Source organism: Oratosquilla oratoria, chromosome 40 (assembly GCF_046742065.1).
Source record: "Oratosquilla oratoria isolate Oo_2021 chromosome 40, ASM4674206v1, whole genome shotgun sequence".
Classification (NCBI taxonomy): domain Eukaryota; kingdom Metazoa; phylum Arthropoda; class Malacostraca; order Stomatopoda; family Squillidae; genus Oratosquilla; species Oratosquilla oratoria.
This window is the reverse complement of record NC_134816.1, coordinates 26248753-26272254: the sequence shown is the minus strand read 5'-3', so window position 1 is coordinate 26272254 and position 23502 is coordinate 26248753. Positions and strand designations below refer to the sequence as shown.

At 38.2% G+C, this 23502-nt stretch overlaps 1 protein-coding gene across 4 annotated transcripts in view; it reads right to left on the bottom strand.

Moving 5' to 3' along the window:
• Nucleotides 1-4264: 4264 nt before the first annotated feature.
• Nucleotides 4265-23502, bottom strand: part of LOC143020707 (arrestin domain-containing protein 3-like) — an 80099-nt gene continuing 60861 nt past the window's right edge. For 3 of the 4 annotated variants that reach the window (XM_076177375.1, XM_076177374.1, XM_076177373.1), the window contains exons 5-9: nucleotides 22836-23018; nucleotides 16722-16904; nucleotides 12176-12262; nucleotides 9190-9769; nucleotides 4265-8320 (exon numbers count right to left, since the gene is read on the bottom strand). In XM_076177375.1, the coding sequence (XP_076033490.1) occupies nucleotides 8196-8320; nucleotides 9190-9769; nucleotides 12176-12262; nucleotides 16722-16904; nucleotides 22836-23018 (1158 nt within the window). In that variant the 3' untranslated portion in view covers nucleotides 4265-8195. The remainder of the gene's footprint in view (nucleotides 8321-9189; nucleotides 9770-12175; nucleotides 12263-16721; nucleotides 16905-22835; nucleotides 23019-23502) is intronic. The other variant, XM_076177376.1, reaches the window with a different exon arrangement.

Sequence of the window (23502 nt, the reverse complement as noted above, 5' to 3'; positions counted from 1 at the left end):
ATACATCTCTAACAATTTCTCTCCTATTATATTCCTTCTAGACACACCATACCTCCCGATCACTCTGTGACTCACTTCCTATTCCAGCGTTTAGATTTCCAAACACCACTAAATTTACATTTCTTTCAAAACTATTGACACTTTCATTCAAATTACTGTATTCCAAAATTCTTCTCTTTTCTCCTAACTTTTCTCATCACCAGGGTCATATACACTTAAATACTAAATTCTCATAACCTGTTCTCATTTCATCCCTCATTATTCTTGATGACACTTCTTTCCATTTAACCACATACTCACACATCTTATCACCAGCAAAACCACCATTTCCCCCTTCTCCTTTCCCCACTCCTAACACCTTACCTACCACACACCCAAACCCAATCTCAACTTTCCCTATCAAGTTTCACTCAATGCTCACATTTTTTCCTCTCACAAACATTTACATTTTTTATTTACTCTCAACCATTCCACATTCTTATACATTCAGAGACCCATTTACAAGGATTCTGATTACAGTTTTCTTTCCAAACATTTGTTTGGTTTGACTTTTCACAGGAAAAAATATAACGAGGGGGATTCCTAGTCCCCTTACTATCACATTCAGTCACCTTCTACAATATGCACTGGAACAAAGTGGTAACATTCTTTCCACCTCACCTCTGAAAGTTTTTTTGGGATATTACTGTAAACAACTAAAGGAATATAAAGACTGTATCAGACAATAAAACTTTTGTGTATTTATTCAGTTTTATTCTCAAATATGAGGAGATAATTCATAAACAGCCAGAGTATATCATCAACAAAATCATAAAAAGAACTAATAACTAAATGATTACAAAATACCACACTTATGCTATCCTGCAGAAAAGGTGGATGAATTTCTCAATCTATTTGAATTTCTATGGTCCCTAAAGTTGTTCTGGGCCTTAGAAGCTGTACTCATTGTGCCTAATGGATAATCTGGCTTTAAACATAATACAGCACAGAAGGATTTTTTTTTAAATAAATGTACATGCCTCGATATATATACAGTATATGCAAAGATCTTAATCCCCATTATTGAGGGGCCACTTATTCAAAGTATACTTCTTTGCCTTGGCTTGATACATACATATACCTTGGCTTTTTCCCCCTTACAAGGGAGGTAGCCAAAAAGGAAAAGGCATTAAATCACTCCCACCCATTCCATCCCTGAATACACTCCACACCCCTCCACCCTCCCTCTTATCTTAGCACCTCCTGGATGACGGGTCATCCCTGCACCTTGTCCACTGCCCTGGGTCAGAAGCAGTGTCACAAGACACAGCACATCCACAGCAAGGCCGCTTCATTAAATTGGTGACCCCCCTCTCCGTCCCCCCATGTATAAAAGGAGAAGACAGGGAGAAATCCCTTCGGGCTGTGTCAAATTTTGCTCACACATACTACCTCACCCCCTATCCCTCCCCCACCCATTCCACCTCATGCATCACAACATCATCCATATACAACCATTCTCCATTCACCCCTGTCTTCTGTCCTCTCCCATCCTTCCTTAACAGACATTCCTCTCTTCCCCAAAGCCCCCTTCACCCCATCCATCCACCTCATTCTAGGACGTCCCTTCATGTTCACTCCCTCCATATCTGCCTTCCATACTTCTTTTACTAGTCTTTCTTCACTCATTCTTTCCATGTGTCCAAACCATCCTAATACTCTTTCATCAACCATATCTCCCAGCTCCCTTTCCACCCCTGTTCTCCTCCTCACCTCCTCATTTCTCACTCTATCTAGCCTAGTAACTCCCATCATACTTCTCTTCCTCTCTTATGTTCCATGTTTCTGTCCCATACAGTGCTGTTGGCACAATCACTACTTCATACAGTCTACTCTTAGCATCCATTCCCAAATGTCTATTCCTCATTACACTTTTTAATCCACCAAGGCATTTACTCGCTTCTCTCAATCTACATTCTACCTCCACCTTCACTCCACCTTTTCCTGCCACATTTGCACCCAAGTATCTAAAACTATCCACTTCCTCCAGTCGCTCTCCCTTAATGCTCACTTCCAGTCTACTGCCACTTTCACCCCTTGTACATCTCATCACCTTACTTTTACCCACATTTATCTTCAGCTTTCTTCTATCACACACTCTCCCAAACTCTGTCACCAACTTCCTCATTCCCTCCTCCAATCCTGCCACAAGCGCAGTGTCTTCTGCAAACAACAGCTGGCTTACCTCCCATTTTTCTCCATTTTCTTTAACCATCTCCAATCCCTGACCCACTACCCTTACATTTACCTCTCACACTACCCCATCCATGTATAAGTTGAACAGCCAGGGCGACATAATGCATCCTTGACGAAGTCCCACCTTTACCTCAAACCACTCACTCTCTCCATTTCTAATCCTGACACAAGCTCTACTACCCTCATAAAACTTGGCTTGATACAAGTGAAAAATATGAAAAGAATAACATATATATATATACAAGCACCCGGACCTGGCTTTGCCAGGTGTGCTTGGCCTACGGCGTAGCTCGCTTCGCTTCGCTATATTTCATAAAGATTCTCTTAGCAATATTTCGTAAAGATTCTCTTGGTAATATTTTGTAAAGATTCTCTTGTTAACATTTGGTAAAGTTTCTCTTGGCAATATTTCGTAAATATTTTCTCATTAATATTTTGTAAAGATTCTTTTGTCAGAATTCCGTAAAGATTCTCTTTTTCTTGTTAGCACCACTTTCTTTTTCCATGGTAATATTATTAACGTATTAGAGAAATATTTTTTTATGTTAGTGGAGTGGAGATTCACTTGGCAATATTTTGTAAAGATTCTCTTAGCAATATTTCGTAAAGATTCTCTTGGTAATATTTCGTAAAGATTCTCTTGTTAACATTTGGTAAAGATTCTCTTGGCAATATTTTGTAAATATTTTCTCCTTAATATTTCGTAAAGATTCTTTTGTCAGAATTCCATAATTCCGTTTTTATGTATATAGATTCTCTTGGCAATATTTCGTAAAGATTCTCTTAGCGTTATATCGTAAAGATTCTCTTGGTAATATTTCGTAAAGATTCTCTGAGTCTGAGTGAGATGTGTCCCCGGGAGTTAGTGTTTCCGGTGATGACTCATTTCCGGAGTAGGAGGTTGGAAGGTTTAGAGAGAAATATTTTTTTATGTATACACCCATGTTGTTGTGTATAGTAAGCGTATAAATAATTTTCTTCCAGACCGTCCCCGCGCCAGATCACTGTTAAAACACTCACCCCGGTCCATGACCCCCTGTTACCTTTTGTTCGGGTCACGCACTTTCGTTCAGAAATTTTAGTTTTGACCATTTCCATTTTTATTTAATTGGATATATAAATATATATATATATATATATGAATTAATAAAAAAGGGTTCTTGGTCCCCTTGTTCTTCTCTATTTAGTCACTTTTTAAGACACACAGAGAACTGAAGAAAAACAGTTTTCCACATAGAGTAGTGGACACTTGAAACAAACTGGATAATGAAATAGTACGTGCAAAAACCATTCATGAGTTTAAAAGTAAACTAGACACTGCAAGATACAAAGGTGGGACACCACGAGCATAGCTCCCCTTCCCGCAAAATACAACTAGGTAAATACAGGAAACTATTGTGGTAGTATTCTTGTCCCCCATTGCAGGGTAAAGGACATGTCCAACTTAAAGAATGGAGAAGAGAAAGGCTTTATAGAGGGTACAAAGAAACCATCCACCTCTGTTGTACCCCTAGTATGATTTTATATATTGGTGAGATAAGAAAATACTGTTGTATTAATACGAAAGTATATTAAGGAGAACAACGTGTTCTCTTGCCTAAGGCTGTTGAAGAAGTGGCAAATCCATTCGTGGGAACCCGCTAGATGGTTCCACACAATTACACATTTGTACACATTTATACAATATTACAAATATAATATGCTTGACACACCCACTACATATACAAATGAACACTTAATTGGAGTAACCAAAATTTAACCTGGGCCTCTAGTGACCATAACTATTGATCTATGAGTGGAATGAGGTATCATACTGTAAATTATATAATGCAATTAATAAACCCTAGAATTACAAATAATGAACAGCTACTTTGAAATTATACACTAGATTAGTAGATTCACACAGGATTACTATCTTTACAGTATCCCCACATTCATTTATTAATTTTCCATTTTATTTATTTACACACACACATGTGTAATAAATATATATATATATATATATATATATATATATATATATATATATATATAATATGGATGTGCTGTGTCTTGCAACACTGCCTCTGACCCAGGGACAAGATGCAGGGATGACCTGTCATCCAGGAGGTGCCAAGATAAGAGGGAGGGAAGAGGGTGGAGGGGAGTGGAGTGTGACAGGGATGGGATGGGTGGGAGTGGTTTTTATGTCTTTGTTTTTGGCTACCTCCCTTGTAAGGGAGAAAAAGCCTTTGGTATATGTATGTATGTTAGTTTTTTGGAGGTTTGAAATATATAAAGTATAACTAAATTCTTACTTTAATTTCTCCAGGAACAAAAGTGTTTCGTTTTAAAATTTTATTTACACAACAAAATAATAGCAAGAAAGCACTCTAGTAACTAGAACAATTAAGTATTTTATTTTAATGAAAGTTAAAATCAGCAGACAAGAAAATTATCACATGAGTTATAACAACCCTGAATACTAACATTTAGTTTGTGTGCAATGTGGATAAACAAAGGTGGAGGAAACAGATACACAAAGGTCACTCACGAGAACAAATTGGTTAAAGTCCATATGACACCCCAATTTAAAATCCCAAAAGGTGAACCTAAAATCCTATCAAAAAAACCCACACCAGACATGGGACATATTTCATGTAACGTGGATAAACAAGGTAGAGGAAACAGATAAACAACAATCACACACAAGAACAAATTGCAAAAAGCCCAACTGGCACTCCTAATTCAAAATCCCAAAAGGTGAACCTAAAATCCTATCAAAAAACCCCACACCAGACATAGGACGTACTTCCTATAAAAACCACTTACTTGTTTTTAAAGCCCTAGGCTGTTACTACAGTACCGGACAAAAGTGATGGGCGGGAGGACAAGAATTTTGCCCGTTTTATAACCATATTCATAGGAGATAGTATTGAATTTGGACAAAAGTGATGGCCGGGCTGTGTGTAGTGTAGGATAGTCATGTGGCAGCACAAAATGGCAGTTAGTGTGCATCTAGCTATTGTGGGAAGAGGATTGCTGCGGTGAGTGCTCATAGAATTTTCTCTCTGACGCATTGCATTTTTACCACTCTAGGCATCCCTATGACCCTAATATGACCTCTAGATGGGAATATTCACATGAAGTAGTTGCTCAGATAACTGCTCTAAAGGAAACTGGCCTGCAAACCAAGCTTCAACAAGGTACATAACTGGCATTCCAGGCATGAGCTGCGACTACAATATAAAGCCAAGGCATGATAATCACTGGTGGCATGTGAAAGATAACTGCTGGATTTTTTTCATGAAGGGGAACAACTATTGCAGACTCCATGGCAACATCAGATTTAAATGCTTGCTCATCAACCAACATCAGACACCAATGATGGGTATCTGCAAGTGGTGGTCCTGCAAGACTGCCATCAGAGAGAATTATCTCCATGTCACCTGTCTTCAAAACCCAAAAACATTCCTCCATCTGACACTCAGTTTCTGGGCTGGGCCAAAGATATCTTTTCAACTTCAACTGTATTCCCCCAGTGAAACTCAAGAAAACAACTGTTATTATTATCATTCCTCACCATCAATACTACGAAATTGCAGAATCGCACAGCCCTGGGAAGAGAATGAGGATTGACAAATTTTCTATCACTTGATACAGCCATTGAGAGTTGAGTTTGTATCAGGAGCAGCAAGAATACATGCTTACCACAAAACATACCCTTACCACTCAAATAATGGAGATTCTTTTACTTAGTACACTAACCAAAATCAGTAGGATACCAAACCATACACTGATTATAAATAATGCCACACTAATCACTAATATGAATATACTTGGATTTTTAAATAAAGTAAAATGTAAATCTTCTAATCTTAATCAAAGGTTAGGAAATAAAAGTAAGATCTATAAGCTTAAACATGCAAAAATAATGATGATCATTTAAAAGTATATAACTTTTGATTCTTTTGACATGCAGCCTTTTTAAGTTTGTACAGATATTAGCTATCTCAAAAATACTGAAAGTGAAAAATATGTAAATCTATAACAATGGTAAGTGCCACTCAAAATGAAAGGGAAGGTATGTAATATATAAATCATTCCTTAACATCTGTGGATTTGTTTACCAAGAGTTACAGCTACAAATGTCATAATGTAAATATTCTGGGCAATTATGGGTTATCTTGGGGAAGAATTCCTTTCAGTTCATTCACCCTGCACCACCCTACACGTGCTTCTGCCCCATCCCTGCTCAGCCTCATTCTGGCAGCAATCACTAAACCACCAACCATCTCAAGTTTCTCATGTGTTTGGACTTTACATTTTCTAACTTAACTTTCATAATGGCCCCAAGAAGGCAACTAAGCTTGGTAATTTTTAATAATTGTATTTACCTAACTGCAGTACAGTAAGTCCTCATTATACGGTACATATGCATTCCTGAAAACCTTACCGCAAATTGAAATTACTGTAAACCAAACCCATTATAACATGTAATAATAGGATATGTGTTCCAGCACGTTGAAAGTCACCCCTACAGACATGAAAATACATGAAAATAGTCACATAAGAAAATGTAAAGTACTGCGCAAAAGAAATAAACAGAAAATGTTTTTATTTACCTCTCACTCACCACGTATTCTATCAGATGATGTCCCTCCTGAGGCTAAGGAACAGTAGGGATCTCAGCCCTTACTCATCTTTTGCTGAGTGGGCAGATGAAGATGAGGGTGAGGCAGGAGGCTGAAAACCCTCAAACACAGAACGTTTTGTGGCCATTATGGGTGCATCACTGTGCGTTGTGATAATAATATCCACAAAAAACACACTGTAAGGATTTAACTTGTGTTCAAAGGGAAACATGGGAAGAGATTGATTGTTGTGGTGGCCGCATGGTGTGGTGGCACTATGGTACAATGTAAACAAAACACAAGCCGATACCGTATCTGTGAATTTTTCTTACCGTAAATAGAATCGAGGGTAGTAATTACCAAATACCATAACTATGAATTTACTGGATAAAGAATTACTGTATAAGGAGGACTCACTGTACAGATGCTCCTCTACTTACGTTCATTCGTTTTACAAAAAATTAAAGGTATGTCATGCAAAAAAACATGCATATTACTAAAGTAAAAGTAAGGCAGTCTACTTGAGTATATGGTCTCAAGGCAGTTGAGTCAGTCACCACACTGAAAATACTGTGTTGATCATTCTTCTGTGGTTCTTTGTCTATTCAGCATTGAGCGAACGCCTGGTCTGTGGTGAGTTAGTCAAGTTGGCATGGACAGGAATAGACAACACTTCTTCACTATATCACAGTCTTTTAAGTACATTTCTCTATGTGATACAACCTATTAGGTTAAAATATTAGGGTATGTCCAGGCAGTAATATGAAAAATTAAAACTGTAAAGTTTCATATGACTTGGCTATCAATGCCTTCAATTGAGTAATCAGTCAAATCATTCATTGGCCCAAGTTTCACCAAATGGAAAACCCGCAGCCTCACAAAGACTAGCAACAGTCTCTCTAGGAGAAAAAAAATGGGCTATTGTTTGTGTTGTATCAGTGTTGGAATGTTTGTGACACTGGCTGAAAGTTGTAGAAAGTGGAGAGCCGTCTCCATACAGGTTTAACACTTCGGGAAACTCAAGGCAATGAATGATTGATTGTCACATTGGCAAGACTAAACCAATACCAACCACAGTCCCATAATTAAAAGTAGTTCTACACAGTTGTAACCTGAAACAAGTTTGGAGAGCTAAACACTACCCACTTCTCCCTTTTGGAGTGTGTACACAATAAATTATATTCAAAGACTGTGGGAAGTAACTAAATAACAATTGATTATTGCAATAAGTAAAAAGTTAACAATAAAAACTAAACAAAGATAATCTGCAATATTCAGTGTCACATCAGGGTATTAAATTAAAAAAAAAACTTGTCTTCTTGTTTGAAAATTCTTTGTTTGCTCTTCTTACCTGAAACAATATGTCACATATCTTGGAGTAAATTCATCACTTGCCTCAACAGTGTCTTTGTTATCACTATCATTTGTGATCTCCTGGGGTCCCGAGAGATATTTATCATATGAAGGTGGAGCTGTAAAGGAGAATAATGAAAAAAAAAATCACTTTACGATTCAAAGTCCATTTTCATCGAACCCTTCCCATATCTGTCCCAGTGTGCTGACTGCCTCACCAAGTCCTTTACCCTAGTGACATATGTCACAAGAATTTTTTTCCAGTCAATGTCTGATATTTCTATTCAGCTGAAGTTCAATGCCAGATTTTATTGCTTCACCTCTTCAGTACAATGTCCTGTCACCAGCTGAATAAAATTTGACATTGGCCAAAACTAAATATTTATGGAACATTATTATCCCAGATGAAGTTGTTGATTTTGTTGTTGTCATTCACGAGACTGTCTGGCTGAGAAGTCCCATCTCTCTGAGGAATGCCATGACTGAAACAAGGTTTTCCTACAAATCCCTTATGAAGTATTTATTGTGTTATTGGCAGGGAGAGAGGATTCAGAGGGATGGATATCAGGGGTTCAGGCATGCAACAGTGTGTTGTCTTTTTGTTTATTGATGGAGCAGTGAGCAATATGATTATGAATATTCTTCTGGAGGCAGACATTTGGTGGTTGAGGAGGAAGAGAAGAGAGTATTTGTGTGTGATTTACAAAGGGAGTTAACCTCACTTGAGCACAAGTTCCTGTCCTCAGATGAGATAAATGAGGTGATGGTCAGACTAAACTCTCTAGTATCACAATGTAGCCTAATCAAGTTTGTGTTCTCACTCATTATTTGTAACAGTGCATCCCTAACAAATTAAAATAGCTTCAGATACAATCCAGGTTGGTCAAACTGTATATATTCATGAATAACCCAACACAAATGATTAGCCTATAATCACTGACACTCTAGATCATATCTAAAACATACAAAAACAAACACAATTCCTTACGCATATCTGGATAATACACCAATCCAGGGAAGTATAAAGTTGCAGAAGGAGCTGCACCACCTGCATCAGGAGGAGAATAACTGGGTGGTGCTTGTGGACCAGATGGATACTCAGAAGGAGCTCCTGGGGCACCTGGATATCCAGGAAGAGCTCCTGGGGCACCTGAATATCCAGGAGGAACTCCTTGGACACCTGGACACCCAGGAGCAACTCCTGGGGCACCTGGATACCCAGGAGGAACTCCTGGAGCACCTGGATACCCAGGAGGAGCTCCAGGGGCACATGGAGCTGACGGTGAAGAATTATACCCAGGTAGAGCTCCTGGAGCAGAAGGATAACCAGGTGGGCCTCCAGGGGCAGGTGGGTAACTAGGATGCAAAGGTCTTTTTTCATCCATGGGTTGTGAATCAGGATCTGGTGCTACCAATCCAGCTGGTGGAACAGCTGGGGGAGCTGGGTATCCTATCATTCTAGGAGGAACCATGATATTCTGATGTGCACTGCGTAGAGGAATGGTTCCAATAATGATAGGAAATTCTATCTCTAGATCCATGGCCATGCCACCAGGGTCCATTGAGAACTGAAGAATAATAAAAAAATATATGTATGTATATATATATATATATATATATATATATATATATATATATACATATATATATATATATATATATATATATATATATATATATATATATATGTATGTATCTGTATATATATATATATATATGTTGTTGTTGGAGGGCAGGATAGATAAGATGGGGGAGAGGGAGGGAGGAAAGAATGAAATGGAAGGAAGGTAGATTTATGACAGGTGTGGGGCAGACCCATTTGCTCGGTTATTTTTATGGTCTTGTGGACTGTTTTTATATATATATATATATATATATATATATATATATAAATATATATATATATATATATATATATATATATATATACTGTATATATATATATATATATATATATATATATATATATATATATATGTATATACATTATATATTATATATATATTATATATATATTATATAATATATATATATATATATATATATATATATTATATATATATATATATATATATGTATAAATATTTGTATATATACATATATATATATATTTTCCCACCTATGGATTTCACCATGCAGACACCAATCTAGTTATATACTATGGGATAATGGAAGTACTTTTCCTTGCTCTTCACATAAAGATAAAATCAACATATACATGAACATCCTCTCAAGTTTTCTTCTATGCCCTGACTTTACAACTGCATTGCTTCTGATCTAGGCAGTGAGCAAGGGCCAGGGATGGCCCTTTATCTACAAAGAGCTAAGATAAAAGGGAAACAAATGGATGTGGGATGGGTGTGGGGTGAGTGCATGCCTTAGCTGGCTACCTCCCTTAAAAGGGCTTTTTGGTATATGGATGGATATATAAAAATGTTTTATCAAATAACTTTATTTTCAGTCATTTCATGGGAAATCATGGGACATTTACTGGTTCTATTCACCATTATCACCTTTATTCATACATCAAAGGCTTCTTACCCTTTACAATTGAGGTAACTAGCCAAGGCTTGTACCCATCCCCACCCATCTGTTACCCATTTGTTTCTCTTTCATCTAAGCTCCTTGTGTATGAAGCGTCAACCCTTTCTCCTGTCTCACTGTGCAGGCCAAAGATAATGCAGCAAGACACATCACATCCAAAGCAAGTACAGTATAATGAAATTGATAATAATAATAATAACACTTACATATACATAAATGATATGGATGAAGGAGTAAATTGTTACATGAACTTTTTTGGTGACGATGCCAAATTACTCGAGAGTGAAAACATAAGAAACTAAAGAAAGACAGTCACAGAAGAGACCTGAAAAAGAACAGTTTCCCACACAGGGTAACTGACATCTGGAACAAATTGAACAGTGAAACAGTTAATGCCAGAAATATACACGAATTCAAAAGCAAACTAGATGTAGAGAGATACAAAAAGGGTCAACACGAACATAGCTCCAGTCCCGTAAAATTCAACTAGGTACAGTAAATATGGGAATGGAGCCGGAAATATGAAATGAACTTCAACATCAAGAAATGTAGTATAATGGAATTTGGAAGAGGCAAAAATAGAGTTTCGGGAAAATATACAAATGGAAACAAAGTAGTCAAAAAAGTAAACTCAGAGAGGGACCTAGGAGTAATCATCTCAAGTGACTTGACACCTGACAAACATGTAAATAAGTTATTTGGAGAGACCTACAACCTATTAAGATCAATGAAAGTGGCCTTCGACTACATGGATGAGGAGATGGTTAAGAAAATAATTATTACATTGATAAGACCGAAATTAGAATATACTATATCAATGTGGGCACCTAGCATAAAGAAAAACACAAGAAAATTAGAAAGAATCCAAAGAGCAGCGACAAAAATGGCACCCACACTATCAAATTTGACATATGAACAAAGATTGGAGAAATTACAGTTGTCAACATTGGAGCAGAGAAGGGAAAGAGGCAATTTGTTGACCATTTTCAGAATTATGAAAGGGATGGAAGTTCTTGATAAGGATGACCTATTAAAATGGGACAAGAGGGAAATAAGAGGACACAAAAAGAAACTAAAGAAAGACATTTACAGAAGAGACCTGAAAAAGAATAGTTTCCCACACAGAATGATCGATGTCTGGAACAAATTGAACAGTGACACAGTGAATGCCAGAACTATACACGATTTCAAGAAAAAACTGGACGTGGAGAGATACAAAAATGGGTCACTATGAGCATAGCTCCCGTCCCGTAAAATACAACTAGGTAAATACATATACGAAAGGCTTTTTCCCCTTACAAGGGAAGTAGCCAAAGTCAAAGGCATAAATCCACTCCCACCCATTTCATCCTCATATACTCCACTCCCATTTACCACCTCTCCCTCCTTTCTTGGCTCCTCCTGTATGATGGGTCATCCCTATGTCTCACCCACTGCCCTGGGTCAGAAGAAATGCAGCAAGACACAGCACATCTATTCCAAGGCCACTTCATTAAATCAGCAACCTCCCTCTGTCCCTACATGAAGACAGGAAAAAAAACCTTCAGGCTGTGTCAAAATATCATTCATACATACTCCCTCACCCCCATATCCACCACCCACTCCCTTCCATGTGTCACATGCTAGGCATTGTATTTAAGTTGGTACATTGAATCATAAACCGTGACTCGTGTAGTTCCTGCAATCCAGGTCCTAGAACAACATTTAACTTCATTGGGGTCAAGAAAATAGTGGAGTGCAATCACTTAATTGAATATGTGAATTAAATTACAATTAGCTTTTTACTTACAATTAAGTCGGTGTGAGCGCAGTAATCAGGAGGGTCTAAAAGTGCCCATGCATTTTTTTATACTACAGCTGTACAACACCAATGCCATGGCACAGGTGCCAATGTAACCTATCCTATTTCTATTTACCCAGCTCCACACAATTTACCCATATCTTTATTTTTGTGTGAAGAGGGCTTACAATATAGTTACTAATACTCATCTAAAACATATAAGCAATGGGGCCTAGAAGTTAGGGACCTACTTCGAGTCATCTTGATTTACGTGCCCTCTGACAACAGGAGGCTCCGATTTTGTAGTCCTCCACTGCCGGCTTCTAAGCCTTCTGCGTCCTGTGTGTGTGTGATACCCACGTCCTTTGTCAATAACATGTCATGGAACATGACACATGCATCACAATATCATCCAAACACAACCATTCTCTACTTACCCCTATCTCCTGTCTTCTCCTTTCCTTCCTCAACAGACATACTCCTCTTTCCCAATGCCCCTTTTACCCCATCATCCAACTCAATCCTTGGTCACCCCCTCATGTTCACTCTCTCCACCTCTGCCATCACACCTCTTATTAATCTTTCTTCACTCATTTTCTCCATATGTCCAAACCATCCCAATACTCTTCACCAACCCTACCTCCCAACTCCCTTTCCACCCCAGCTCTCCTCATCACCTCCTCATTTCTCATTCTATCCAACCTAGTAACCCCTGTCATACTTCTCAGGCATTTCATCTCAAACACATTTAAACTCTTCCTCTTTTATGTTCCACTTTCTGCCCAACATAGTGCTGTTGGCACAATCACCCCTTCATAAAATCTCCTCTTAGTATCTATTCCCAAATGTCTATTTCTCATAACACTTTTTATCCCCTGAAGGCATTTACTTGCTTCTCTCAATCTACATTCTACCTCCACTCCTCCCTTTCCCACCACATTCAAACCCAAGTATCTAAAGCTATCCCCTTCCTCCAGTCTCTCTCCCTTAATACTCACTTCCAATTTGCTGCCATCCTCTTCCCTTGTACATCTCATCACCTTACTTTTACCCACATTTACCTTTTGTTGTATTATTGCTATTGCTTTGTACTATCATTACCATTGCTATTGCGCATGTCGACGTTCACGCCTATGTTGACTGATCTTACATAATAATAGTGTACGAGCTTCCCACGCGTATCATACACCCGACATGGTGACTCCCACCCTGCTCGGTTCTTCTGATAATTCCATCCATGTCAGTGATATTCCTAAAGGTGCATCTACTTCTGTTGTTTGTCCTAGCACTAAACCTAGTGTACCTAGCCCATCACAAATTGAAGTTAGAAGGTCCGGCAGAGTGCCTAAACCCAATGTACAACCAGAAATGGTTTACTACTAAGTGTATGTTATGTATCACAAATAATAGTATCTAATTTTGTACTTAATTCTAAAGGTTTACTCTAGTTGATATGTCATCACTATGCTTTCTTTTGCAGCCCTTTGGGGAATTACTAACTGTTACTTACTGATAAGTTTATTTTGAGATTTTGTAAACTTGAAGGGGGATGTTGTATTATTGCTATTGCTTTGTACTATCATTACCATTGCTATTGCGCATGTCGACGTTCACGCCTATGTTGACTGATCTTACATAATAATAAACAATGTGTACGAGCATCCCACGCGTATCATTAACCCGACACTTAACTTACTTCTTTTGTACACCTTCCCAAACTACATCACTAACTTCCTTAATCCCTCCTCTGATCCTGCTAAAAGCACAGTGACATCAGGAAACAACAACTGGCTTATTTCCAACTTTCCTACATTTTCTTTAACAATCTCCAATCCCTGGTCCATAACCCTTGCATTTACCTCCCACACCACCCCATCCATGTATAGATTGAACAGCTGAGGCAACATAACACATCCCTAGTGAAGTCCCACCTTTACCTCAAACTATTCACTCTCTCCATTTCTGATTCTAACACAGGCTCTAATACTCTCATAAAAACTCTTGACTGCTCTTAAGCTTTCCTCCAATCCCATATATCTATAATACCTCCCACAATGCCTTCCTCTCCACCCTGTCATAAGCTTTTTCCAAATTCATAAAGGCCCCCAACAAATCCTTACTTTTTCCTAAAGCTTACTCACATCTCTGCCTTACCACAAGAATTTTATCCATGCAAACCCCACCTGTCCTAAACCACACTGCTCTTCACCAATTACTCCCTCTGTTCCTCTCTTTCAACTACACTCAGCAAACTGATCCCTCTGAAACTACTACACTTACACTTATCCCCTTTTCCTTTGTAAAGCAGAATTAAATAGGCACTCCTCTAGTCCTCCAGCACTCTACCCTCTTTTAGACAAACATTAAACAATCTAACCAGCCAGTCCCTTTTTTGGATGATGGGGTAAAATGGGTATTGGGAAAGAGGGGTATGTCTGTTGAGGAAGGAAGAGAGAAGACAGAAGATAGAGGTGAGTAGGGAATGGTTGTGTATGGATGATGTTGTGATGCATGAAAGGGAGTGGGTGGTGGATAGGAGGGATGAGGGAGTATATATGAATGATATTTTGACAGAGCCTAAAGGGGTTTCTCCGCATCCTCTCTTTTCTGCAAGTGGGGACAGAGAGGGGGGTTACTGATTTAATGAAGTGGCCTTGCTATGGATGTGCTGTGTCTTGCTGCATTGCTTCTGACCCAGGATGGTGGGCAAGATGTAGGGATGACCCATCATCCAGGAGGAGTGGCAAATGGGAGTGGAGTATATGGGGATGAAATGGGTGGGAGTGGATTATGCCTTTGACTTTGGCTACCTCCCTTGTAAGGGGGAAAATTTCTTTCATATATGTGTGCTTGTATACACTAAAGGCTTCTTCCTCTTTATAAGGGAGGTAGCCAAGTCATAGGCATGCACACACTCCTACCCATTCCACTCCTGTCCACCACCCTTGTTTCCGTCTCATCTTAGCTCCTTGTAAATGAAGGGTCATCCCTACCTCCTGCCCACGGCTGTCAGAAATAATGCAGGAAGACACAGTACATCTACAACAAGACTGCTTCACTTATTTGGCAACCCCCTTCTCCATCCTCTAATGTGGAAAATAGAGAAGATGGGTAGAAATCTCTTAAAGCTGCATCAAAGTATCATCCACACAGCCCTTCTCCCCTCACCTGCCTTCTCCCTTGTTCAGTCACTGCCCTCTTGCTCAAAGCCACCTTTCACCCCATCCATCCATCTCAACCTTGGTCATCCCATCAAGTTCACTCCATCCACTTCTGTCTTCCACATCTATTTTGATTACCTTTCTTCACTCATTTATTCCATATGTCCAAACCATTCCATTACTTTTTCATGAGCCCTGTCTACCATCTTTTCCACCCCTGCTCTCCTCCTCACCTCATTACTAATACTAACAACAAAAAAGAAAAAAAAATTGGAGCTATGGCATCTGAAAGAGCTATCATGCTTTACCACATAAAATCAGCAACATACTTGAGCACTAAGTTTGAAAATATATGTATACAGTATGCCAAAAGGCCTTTATCCATTTGTAATGGAGGCGGCCAGCCAAGGCATACACCAACCTTGGCGAGTCACTTCTACCATGGATTTATGTAGCCCATCAGGTCCTGCCAGAACATATATTCAAGTATCCCATTGTTAAGGGTTCAATAGACGGCCAACTGGTATATCAATAGGCATATAGATATTCTATACTTCACCCAACTCCCTCAGAAATCAACCCAGTAGAGAAATCATTCCCAAGACAAGCAAGAACAGTATTGACATAATCATGTTTACATAACCACCCTGGACTGAAACAGTACAAATACAGAATTTATCTGGTATACAAAATATAAGATAATGCATGACAGCATAATGAGATTGCCCATAAGATAAGAAGTGCTGGTAAACTATAGCCCATAACACTGACAACATAACTGGTCTGGCAACAGACACTAAATGCCTACAGAAGAAACAGAGGCCATTATACTACACTGTCCTTCACTCATCTCAGGCAGCTCCACTAAATCTTTTCAATGAGCAATTTATGGGACAAACAGGAGTCTATGGGCAATTTTGTGGAGGCCACAGGCCTCCACAAAAAATGAACAGGAACAAAAGATTGATTGATCACACACTATAAAAAATTAAGAGATCTGTTAAAAAATCACTTGATGAAAATAGCTCATCCCACCTCAAATATGTATTTAATGCTGATGTTTTGGCAGCCTGGAAGTTCTGAAGGTGGCAGTGGAGGAATTTTCAGTAACACACTTGACCAGATGTCACTTTCACCCTCAGGAATTGATGGGTGTTGCACAGAGGCCACTATCATTCTACGGCTGCGTTTTTCACCATTAGCATAACATGTGACTTTCTGTAAAAAAAAAAAAAAAAAAATAATAATAATAATAATAAAATAAACAAATAAAATAGAAAAAAAAAAAAAATGAATGTATGATAAAAAAATTCAGTAAATTTTGAGCAAAGGGAAGTTTACTTATGCGTGTATATATACAGTATATATATATATATATAAATATACAGTCACTATCTGAGTTACGACCACCTGTACTTACGACAACGTCTAGCAGATACCTATTATGAGTTTACTGTATATGTCTGGCAGCACAGCGCGTATGATAGTTGTGGCAGCCCGGCATCGCATACGACAATTATGGCAGAGATAGAAAAGTTGCTATATACGTGGTTGGAAGATAATAGGAAAAGAAATGTAAAAGTGATGTTGCAAGCAGTGCAAAGTAAGGCTACAAATTAATTTCGCATGTTGAAAGAACGTGCAGGTGAAGAATACGCTTCACATGAATTCATAGCGAGTGCTGGGTGGTTTCGTCGCTTTCGAGAGCGTTACCAGGTTCACCACGTGTTGTCGAAAGGTGTGGCTGCTAACAGTGATGCGCCTGCAAGGCATTTGTGGAAGAGTTTGATAAATCAATTAAGGATGAAGGATATTTATGTACTTACGACCACGTCTAGCAGATGCCTATTATGATTTTACAAATAAGAATACTCTATAATAAGTATTTTCTTTCTTTAACCTACCATATCATATGAACAACTAAGCAACTGAAAACAATGCTGTATACAACTGTAGGAGAGAAGCCAAACGCAGAGTATGGGATCCAATGTATTTAACGTTTTGCCCAGTAGGGGTTCTTCAGAAACAACTTAGTGGACAAACATCTGACTCCTTATATAACCCGAGCTAGAGGGAAGAACCGAACATGAAACTGGTGTAAACACAATTTGCGTAAATTGCTTGTTACTTTGTTATTGAAATAGCTAAAGGTTTATCTATTGTAAAAAAAATCCATTGTTTTGATTGACATTATCAATGAGAGATATAAAAACAGATTCAAAACATCTACGTTTCATATTATGGTTTTTATATTTAATAATCTTAGAATTATTCCAGTCAGCAATGTGGCCTATATCGTATCTATGTCTAACAATGGCATTATTCATATTGTATTTATTTCCACCTGCAAAATCAATTATTCTATATGGACCTAAGTATCTTGGTGAAAGTATATTATTACTATTTTGGCCATGACCAAATCCCCTATTTGTAATTCTATTCTATGTGCTATTTTGTGAAGATAGGAGTGAGGTTATTTGTTTGTGCTTGCAAGTGTCGTACAAGTGAAGTGGGCCCAGTTTTTGGATATGTTGCATTGAACTGAGCCCTTTGTCTGTTTGCTCGAAGTGATGGGTTTAGAGCATGTTGGACATGTGTATGTTGTGGTGGGCCTACAATTGCTCTCTACATCTCTGGCTAATAGTAGCAGAAGATGGGTGAATGTTGGAAAAACACTCCTCAGTGTAGAAAAAATGTAACAGTGCATGTTGTGAAAGGAATGTGGTACTCGCCCGGGCGACCAAAGCCCCTCCTGGGGATAGGTGTCACCTGCGTAGTGCCGGTGGCCAAGGATATTTGCCGCTGTTTGGCCCCCAACTTTTGGGGTCGGGGGGTGGTCCTAAAACGAAGACACTGCTGCACCAGGACCACAAAAAATTGTTTACATAAAGTGTTGGTATAATAACAAGTGTAGCAATGCTAAAGATAGAAGAAACAAAGCCTGGAAAAAATGGAAAAAAGGCAAAGAAGTGACTAAATGGGAAACATACACCAAATTGAGAAATGAATTTTGTACATATACAGAGAGAAAAAAAGAAACTATGAAAAATATATAATAGACAAATGAAAAGACCAACCTAAAATATTTTACAGATATGTAAATGATAAACTAAAAGATAAACACGAACTAGTGAAACTGCGTGAAGGAAACAAAAAATACATAGAAGATGTAGAAATGGCTAAAGTAATGACCAGACACTTTAGGTCTGTATTTACAATTGAAAGCTCACAAATGTGGGATGAAAGACAGCGACAAGGATCCCCTAAAAATGAAAGAAATAAGGGACTAAATAAAGAACCTTGACATCAGAAAGGCATATGGGCCCAATGGAATAGCGAACTGGATATTGAAAGAATGTATAGATGAACTTACAGATAAAATACACAAGATAACTGACTTCTCACTCAAGTAGTTAAAGTACCACAAGATTGGAAAAATGTAAATATTGTACCAATATACAAAGGAGGAGATAAAGAAAATCCAACAAACTATAGACCAGCATCCCTTACAAGCACAATTGCAAAAATATGTGAAAGAGTTATTAAAAATAAATTGATTAAACACTTGGAAGAGAACAAAATACTAAGCCCCAACCAATTTGGATTTAGAAATGGAAGATCATGTACTACAAACTTACATACATATACCAAAGGCTTTTTCCCCCTTACACAGGGGGGGGGGTGTAGCCAAAAAGAAAAAGGCATAGAAATCACTCCCACCCATTTCATTTCCCATATATTCCACTCCCCTCCACCCTCCTATCTTGGCACCTCCTGGATGACGGGTCATCCCTGCATCCTGTCCACTGCCCTGGGTCAGAAGCAGTGTCGCAAGACACAGCACATCCACAGCAAGGCTGCTTCATAAATTCGGCGACCCCCCCCCTCTCCGTCCCCTCATGCACAAAAGGAGAAGACGGGGAGAAATCCCTTCGGGCTGCATCAAATTTTTTCTCATACATACTTCCTCACCCCCCATCCCTCACCCACTCCCCCTCATGCATCATAGTCTCATCTATACACAACCCTTCTCCATTCACCCCTATCTTCTGTCCTCTCCCGTCCTTCCTCTACAGACATTCCTCTCTTTTGTAAAGCCCCTTTCACCCCATCCATCCATCTCATCCTAGGATGCCCCCTCATATTCACTCCTTCCACCTCCGCCTTCCACACTTCTTTTACTAATCTTTCTTCACTCATTCTTTCCATGTGTCCAAACCATCCCAATACTCTTTCATCAACCCTATCTCCAGCTCCCTTTCCACCCCTGTTCTCCTCCTCACCTCCTCATTTCTTGCTCTATTTAGCCCAGTAACCCCTATCATACTTCTCAGACATTTCACATTTCATCTCACACACATTCAAACTCCTTCTCTCTTCCTCTCTCATGTTCCATGTTTCTGCCCTGTACATTGCTGTTGGCACAATCACTCCTTCATATAACCTCCTCTTAGCATCCATTCCCAGATGTGGTGGGGGAAAAGAATACTGCCACCAAGTATTTCCACTTGAGTCGTACAAGGCGACAAAAAAGGGACGGGGGATGGGATTAGGAATCCTGCTACCTGTAGTCCCAAGAGGGGATATTCCTAAAAAAGAAAGTAAAGGCACTACAAACTTAACATGCTTTTACTCAAGATTAACAGAATAATACAAGAGATGGTTGGTCAGACTGTGCCTTCTTGGACTTACAAAAGGTTTTTGACAAAGTACCACACAAAAAACTACTAGGAAAAATTGAAACAATAGGTGGAATCCAAGGAAAACTATTGGAATGGATGAAAGATTTCTTGAATGGAAGAAAAATGCGGGTGGTACTTAGAGAAAAGAACTCAAATTGGGTAGATATGATAAGCGGAGTCCCCCAAGGCTCTGTATTGACTCCGATAATGTTTGCTGTTTATATAAATGACATGGATAAAGGCATTGAATGTTATATGAACTTCTTTGCAGATGATGCAACACTATTGAAGAAAGTAAGTACATGTGTTAGTGTGGTATGATTGTATATATTATCGTACATTGTAATTGTGTGTTGCTTACTTGGGGAATTATATGTTTCCCCCTCTTTATAAAATTGTCATATGTTTTGTTGTTTGTTGTTTTATTATTTATTGTAATTATGTGTAATCATTGTGTATATTTGTAATTATATTGGATATCGCATAATGCGATGCATGTCTGTTCGTGCCAAATTGGCAAATTGGGCTTTGGCGTCAGTTCTTAGCAAGCTCTCGTTGTAAACACACGCATTCGTTGTCAGTGGTATAAGTGAATATAGTGTATTTCCCCTATAAGACTTTTATTTATTTAGCCACCCACTACATACAGAAGAAAATTGCAAATCTTTTCAAGAAGACCTGGACAGTCTGGAAATGGAATATAAAGAACAAAGTGAATTTCAGCATTAAGAAATGTAATATAATGGAATTTGGAAAAAGCAAAAATAGAATATCGGGTCAATATAAAATTGGTACAAAGGAAGTTATAAAAGTAAACTCAGAAAGGGACATAGGAGTAATTATCTCAAACAACATGACACCGGACAAACATGTTAACAAAATAGTTGGAGACTCTTATAACTTAATAAGATCAATGAAAGTGGCCTTTGACTGCATGGATGAGGAAATGGTAAAGGAGATACTAGTTACACTGATAAGACCAAAATTGGAATACCCAGCATCTCTATGAACACCTAGTACAAAGGACAAAACATAAAGAAGCAAAAAAATTCAAAGAGCAATTACAAGGATGGCACCAACACTTTGCAAGTTGACATACGAACAAAGATTGGACAAAATAAACTTATCAACTCTAGCTCAAAGAAGAGAAAAAGGTGATTTAATAACCATCTACAGTATTATGAATGGGATGGAAATTCTTGATAAGGATGACCTATTAAAATGGGACAGAAGAAATACAAGAGGACACAAGAAAAAACTAACAAAAGACAGTTACAGAAGAGATCTGGAAAAAAAAGAAAAAAAGAAAAAAAGAAGGAAAAAAAAAAAAAAAAGCATCCCACACAGAGTAATATATCCATGGAACAAACTGAAAGAGGAAAGAATGAATGCTAAAAGTATACATAATTTCAGGAAAGAACTGGATGCAGAAAGACACAACTGCGGGTCACTATGAGCATAGCTCTCCTCCCGCAAAATACAACTAGGTAAACTAGGTAAATACAGGTCACTAATGGGGATAGATTGCATTACCGGAAGAGATCCCTTGATTAAGGATGGGAGGGCTTTATGAGGTCAAGGGAACAAATTAAGAAAGACCAGATGTCCAAAGGATGTGAAAGAATAGATTTTTCCATATAGATACATAAATACTTGGAATAACTTAGGTGATATTGCCTATGCTGGAACGATACATGAATTTAAGTCTGAATATGATCATTTGAAATCATGGATATAGATTAAGTTGGATCTGTACATAAATTTGAGGCTATTTCTAATCAATTGGAGAGTAGGAGACTGGAACCAAAGAGCTGCTCCTTTCATGTATATTACAATTAGGTAATTTTGGTAAATAGAGAAAACTTCATCTTACACTGTCTTGTTCTTACCCTAACAAGACAATAACACAGTATCTATTCTTTGAGTGACTTGTGGGTCAATCTGGTGGTTGTTGCCAGTTACCTGTGAGGAATGGGTCTACAGAAACATGGGGCAATGGATTGACTTATCCACACCCACCAGACGTTTTCATAAAATCTTTTCACCAGGAGACCTATTGACTGAACAGGTAGCCTTAGCCAGTATCTTAGTGCCTTGAGTCTCCTGCATGAGAACTAAGATAACAGATTAATTGATTCTGTAATATGGACTTCAGTAAGACAGACTTTCTTCTAGAGTGAAAGAAATGCATTTGGACATCTTCAGTTATGATGGACGCCAATCAAAAGTATAAATTTTATTTATGAAGCTGGAAGGGAATCTCAGTGTTCTTTATCCAGTCACTGATAAATTTAATCTACCTCAAAGGAACATAATTACAGATTTGGTGATACTGAAGTAAATGACACTTGCATGTTTGCTACATTTAGCATTATCGATCTGATTACATTTACCTTATAAACTAACAGTGTATTATAACATTTACAACTGAATATTCCTCCAAATGGTGAATTTTTTTCATACTGACCTGTATAATCTTGGCTTCTGTCTTGTTCATGGATCGATTGCTCATGTTGGTGCACTCAGCATTGATAGAAATGTTCTCCCCTGAGGCAAAGCCCGTCTTCTCAATATTCAGAACAATAGACATTGGTCCCGATCTACAGCAACAACAACAAAGATGTTTTGTTTTATTTTCCTGGACAGGGCTCTGCAAAAGAAGACACACATTCTATATCATTAGCTCCCAGCTAACATCACTATCATGATGAAAAAACTGAAGTGAAGGTATTTAAAGAACTTCAAGAAAATTAGGAGACAAGGATGATAAAAATTGAATGAATGTCTGCTGAGTAGGGAAATAACAAGGCAAGAGAAATGTGTGAGTGGAGAATGGTTGTGAATGGATGATAAACTGTTGAAGCTCAATGGGCTGCCTCACTTCCTCATTTCTCACTATCCCTCCTCATAAACCCCAATAGAGAGGAAAAACAGGGTGGGGGAGTATTATTTTTGACTAGGAAAGACTTAAACATGACAAAGATAACAGAGGAAAAAAAAACAAAAAACAATGTAGATTCAATTATGACAAAAGTTAAAAGCAATTACATGAAAAGTAGAAATTTTGTAGTAGCGTATGTGCCCCCCAAAACACAGTCCTGGACAGAAGGCAATCATTCCAAACTTTTGGAAGA